This window comes from Stylophora pistillata, chromosome 2, assembly GCF_964205215.1.
Source record: "Stylophora pistillata chromosome 2, jaStyPist1.2, whole genome shotgun sequence".
In the NCBI taxonomy this organism is placed as follows: Eukaryota; Metazoa; Cnidaria; class Anthozoa; order Scleractinia; family Pocilloporidae; genus Stylophora; species Stylophora pistillata.
The window spans coordinates 53917607-53922377 of record NC_142520.1 but is presented as its reverse complement, the minus strand read 5'-3'; the positions used below and the strand labels follow the sequence as shown (position 1 = coordinate 53922377).

The window sequence follows — 4771 nt, the reverse complement described above, 5'->3', positions numbered from 1 at the left end:
TCTAGCGATCCCCGACCAGAAGAGAATGCGCTTGGCGATCATCGTGGACGAGTGAGAAGTGATCTCGAAGACCAAAACATCATGGCAAAGGAATTGAAATAAAAATGAAAATAAAATGAATGAAAGAGAAAACTGAATCAATTTATTCTATAGATTGAATCGCTGATTGTGAAGGAGACCACCTGCTAAAGAAAAGCGCTTTTAAGTAAGCGTTCAAGTTTCAAGTATTTATTCTTGCAGTTCAGTTTTCAAATCATGTCAATACTTGTAAAGACTACGTTACACACGGCCAGCAAACTTTATAAGGTTGAAATTATAGGAAAGTGTTAAAAAATTTTCCTCTCCTAAATTCGATTTATTGTCACTTAATTTGGGCGGTTGAAAGCGATTTCAAGTTTCTGGGATAAAATTCTTATCCGCTGATCATAAATCCAGCAAACTGATCAAAAAATACAAAGAGGAGAGGACGTTCTCGGATAGTAAGTAAAAAAAGAAAATTGTCGTAAGTGCTCCTAGTATCAACAATTTTCGTTAGTGTTGTACTTAACTGATGATGTAAATATGTAATAAAGACGATCAGTAATTTGTTAAGTTATATCTGATTTTTTTTTGTTTTTGGTTTTTTGGTTACCACAAAGAAAGGTATATATAACGGAGGGGTGTAACAGAAAGAGGAAATGTATTTGGGGCCTGATTTCATTTAATCATTAACCTTTTAATCTCCTACTCAGTCGTTTCTTCCACAAGCAAGGGATTTATCTGATTCCACTGAATAAATTATCGTTCCTAGACTGGACATCTCACATAACAATCTAACCACCGTCCCTGATACTATTGGGGAGATGGTGGAGCTGGAGGGACTGGGGCTGAGTTTCAACCAGTTGACAGTGTTGAGTCCAGCTATAAAACAGCTGAAGAAACTCATTTCTTTGTATGTGAGAGGGAATCCTTTTACAGTTGAAGGAATGAGAAGTGTTATGGAGCTAAAGGATAAGATTGACAGAGTATATTCATATGTCCCACGTGAGTAAAGGAAATTCCTCTTCACATTTATGTTGTGACATGTGCATTTACTAAATTGGTTCCAATGGTTGGGTCTGCTAAATCTGTGAGCTGGCAAGCCCTGCGAGCCACGGTACGAGCCACGGTGCGAGCCATGCGAGCCATTTTTGCGAGTATTTTTTCTTCGATTGGTCCAGGGTCCAGCTAGGAGGTCGTGGATCATTTTGCGCCTGACTATCACTCAACTGTCACTATAAACCGCCCACCCGCCATTTTGAAAGTGGAGATGATCCTGGGGACGAGTGTAAACGGTACAACCTCGCTCCCAGGGTACTCTCTCTTTGCCTGGAAAATTAATTTTAAATTTAGCTACAAAAGGGTTTAATAATGAAATATTCCCAGAAAAAAATCTTATACTCGCTTTGGTTGCCAGAACTATTGCTGGTGCGTCAAATATGAAAAATGCTCTAAACATCTGTACATCGTCCCAAGTCTTGCATCATAGTAATGGCTGCATGTCCTGAGTTGGACGAATTATTTTCTTCGTTTCATATTTTTGTTATTCAGAGAAAATTTTATGTATTAAAATTGCTCAAGATCTGCAAATAATGAAAACAATGTGAAAAAAATTAATTAAGGTTCAAGACTTAAGTAAAAAAATTTTCTAAGGAAAACGTATGGCTCCATCACCCTACCACGACTGAATGGTATCCATTGACTGTGTGTCTGTGTGTCTTTATTGTTCAAAAGATAAAATTACATATCTTATGTTACATCTAATACAGGAAGTACACTTTCACAAAGCTACATTATACTTAAAAACAATTCTATTAAAAAATGTATTCTTAAAACGGTTTGTGCGAATAGCGGGCATGACAGGGGATTTATTTCTCAAATTATACCTCGTGATCTTGGTCTCAGGGAAGTAGGCTCTAAGAGGATGGCTCAGGATAGTTGAAACCTTGCGACAAATTTTGTGATCTTGCGTTTTAAGTAAGTCACCTATCACTAATTTCTTAGATATGTATTTACGTTTAAAACAACGATCTAAAAACTGCTGGGCTATAGTTAGCTCTGACTCAGAGGCCCCATGCACAGATAGAGCATAAGTGATATTAGGTAGGACAATGGAATTAAATAAAACATCTACTTCTGCTTGGCTACATCCTTCCTTGCGGAGGCATCTGATAACGTATAACCCTTTATTAGCTTTACCTAACTTTTCTTTTAGGTGAGTACTGAATTTGCAGTTCGGCTGAAACGTGAGACCAAGAATGGTTATTGTACTAGTCTGAGGTATGCCAAAAATACTTTTGTAGGCCTCGGCAGTGTGACCTTTTTTATACATAATAAGCTCTTTACATTTAGTAGAATTTGAATTCATTCTATTTTGGCTTGCCCACTGTAAAAACTGATTTATTAAGTCTACAGAGTGATCTTTATAATAATATACCGGAGCAATAATCGTACAGTCATCAGCGTATTTGAAACCAAGTGTCTCGTTCCCTAATTTAATTTCCAGATCGTTAAGAAATATATTGAACAAATAAGGTCCTGAAACACTACCCTGGGTTGTGCCCTTGTTAACTGTTTTCCAATTACAGACATGATTCCCGAAAATAACTCTTTGTTTTCTATCTCGCAAAAAACCTAACCACCAGTTTATGATATACGGGTTAAGTGGTAGACTCTTAAGTTTCTCAGCAAGGAGTTGATGGCTCACAGAGTCAAAGGCCTTACTGAAATCCATCGCGAACATCCGCACTGCCTTGCACTTGGGATCATCAAGAAACTTGCAGATTTTATTCTGTATAAGTAGCAGAGCATCTGTGCAGCTCCCTCCTTCTCTATACGCGAATTGACTATTCAACAGCTGTTCTTCTACCGGCCTTTGGGCGTGAATCTTATAGACTGCCTTTTCCAGGGCTCTTGCTATTACAGGGGTTACGTTGATCCCCCGGAAGTCCCCTCTTGCCACTGGAACATCAACTTTTGGCAGTGGGTTTATACTTGCCCTTTTCCACGATCTAGGCCATTGGTGCGTAGCGAGAGACAAATTCCATAGCTTAGTAATGATTGGAGTGAGGATCTCCGCATGGTCTTTCCACACCCAATACGGAATTTGGTCAGGACCAGTTGCAGTCTTCTTTAGAGTACTCAGTGAGTTCCATACATATCGTTCACTAATTTCCGGGACTTTCACCTCAGGACCAATTTCAAGTAACGCGGGCTCAACGTAATCGCCATCCGTACACAGGTCACCGAAATACTCGTTCAAATCTTGAGCGGTCTCTCTATCCAGCGAAACGTTTGTGGACCGCCGGCGTTGAGATATCAAGTCTACGTTTTTCCACCATTCTCTGCTCCCCATTTTGCCCTCCAGAAGCATCCTTCTGTTTTCGCCAATAACCTTCAACACATTTCTACTAAGCTCTCTATGCTTATTAGTACGTAAAACAGAGATGCGAGACTTGCTACGTAGCATGTATTTAACTAGCGGTGTCATCCAACTTGGATCACGGGACGAAAGGGAAACCGTTCGTAAAGGCATGCACCAGTTAATATTTGCCAGGATCTTCAATTCTAAGATGTTCACAGCTGTTTCGATACTATCCGCCTCCAAAACATCATCCCAGCATTCTGATGCGAGGGCAAGGTAAAGAGCTTGCTTCCTATGCTCACGACAATCCCTAAATTGCACTTTCTTACGAATAGGCTTGAGTTTCTTGCCCGCTGGAACTATAAATCCAATGTGATCCGTCTTAATCAGCATCTTTATAGATAAAGCTTTTCCGAAGAGCTCTGGCCTATCTGTAAGACAATTATCCAAAAATGAATTCCCTCGTGTTGGAAAATCCACTAAAGCAGTCCAACCAGTAATGCGTTTAAGTCTCGTGAGATCAAGGTGATTAAGATCGCCACCGCAAACAATAGTAGCGTTTGGGTGATTATCCAGCATTGTGTCAAAGACATTAAGAAGATAATCCATTAAATCGCATTGCTGGTATGATGTCTTCGGGGGGTGATAAAGACCAGATAAAAGAATGTAATTCCCACTTGGCAGCAACACAGTCAGGCAAATAAACTCGTATAAATTAGAACGATAAACATCAATAACTGAAAGATTACTCCTTGTATAGATAGCAACACCTCCCCCATTCCTTAGATCGCATCCAGACCAATTCCTATCCCTTCTGAAGATATTATAACCCGAGATATTGACCACCGTATCGGGTACCTCAATTTTTTAAATGAGTTTCCGACACAACACAAGCATCGATGTCATTATTTCTTAAGTCGGCCTCCAGAGCCACAACCGCTCGCACCCGACTAGTTGTTTTCCCCAAACTACAGATGTTAATAAACAAAAGTTTAGGGACAGCAAGCTGACCAGAACTAACAGAGGTGTGTTCGCGGGACACCACTTGTTTTGGTACACTGACGAGATTGCTAGGGTTTCGTCGTTTTTCAACCCGCAGCCGGGGAATAGCAAACCCGCTTTCCGCCCTTCGTCCAATGACGACAGAAATATTCTGAATAGATCTCTCCTTCACATGCTGAACATTTTTTCTCAAACCTCCCCGTTTACCACGAAACCTGAGCAGCTGTAGTTTCTTAAGCGTCTCTAAGACAGGGCTCGAAGGTTTACCAGATTTCTTTCTCAAACCGAGTAAATAGTTTCTTCCATAACATGGAATCTTACTTTCGTCCGACCAGGTTTGCTTTCGTAGATCATAGCTCTTCTCTGAAGAAATAGGACCAGGGTTCG

At 40.2% G+C, this 4771-nt stretch overlaps 2 protein-coding genes across 2 annotated transcripts in view; one reads left to right on the top strand and one right to left on the bottom strand.

Annotated features, from left to right (window-relative positions):
* The window catches only part of LOC148740369 (uncharacterized), a 19352-nt gene extending 18757 nt beyond the window's left edge, over window positions 1–595 (top strand). The window contains exon 12 of the mRNA XM_088750498.1: window positions 1–595. This exon is cut by the window's left edge and continues 2217 nt beyond it. The gene's annotated coding sequence lies outside the window, so the exon portion shown is untranslated.
* A 989-nt stretch (window positions 596–1584) lies between these two features.
* Window positions 1585–3991, bottom strand: LOC148740368 (uncharacterized). Its single transcript, XM_088749670.1, has 2 exons — window positions 2653–3991; window positions 1585–1601 (listed from the first exon to the last, which is right to left on the bottom strand). The coding sequence occupies exons 1-2, from the start codon at window positions 3989–3991 to the stop codon at window positions 1585–1587; spliced, it is 1356 nt and encodes a 451-aa protein (XP_088605796.1).
* Between the last annotated feature and the right edge of the window lie 780 nt (window positions 3992–4771).

Coding starts and splice junctions, on each gene's coding strand:
- LOC148740368 (XM_088749670.1), bottom strand. CDS start 3,991: ATGGATTATCTTCTTAATGTCTTTGACACAATGCTGGATAATCACCCA.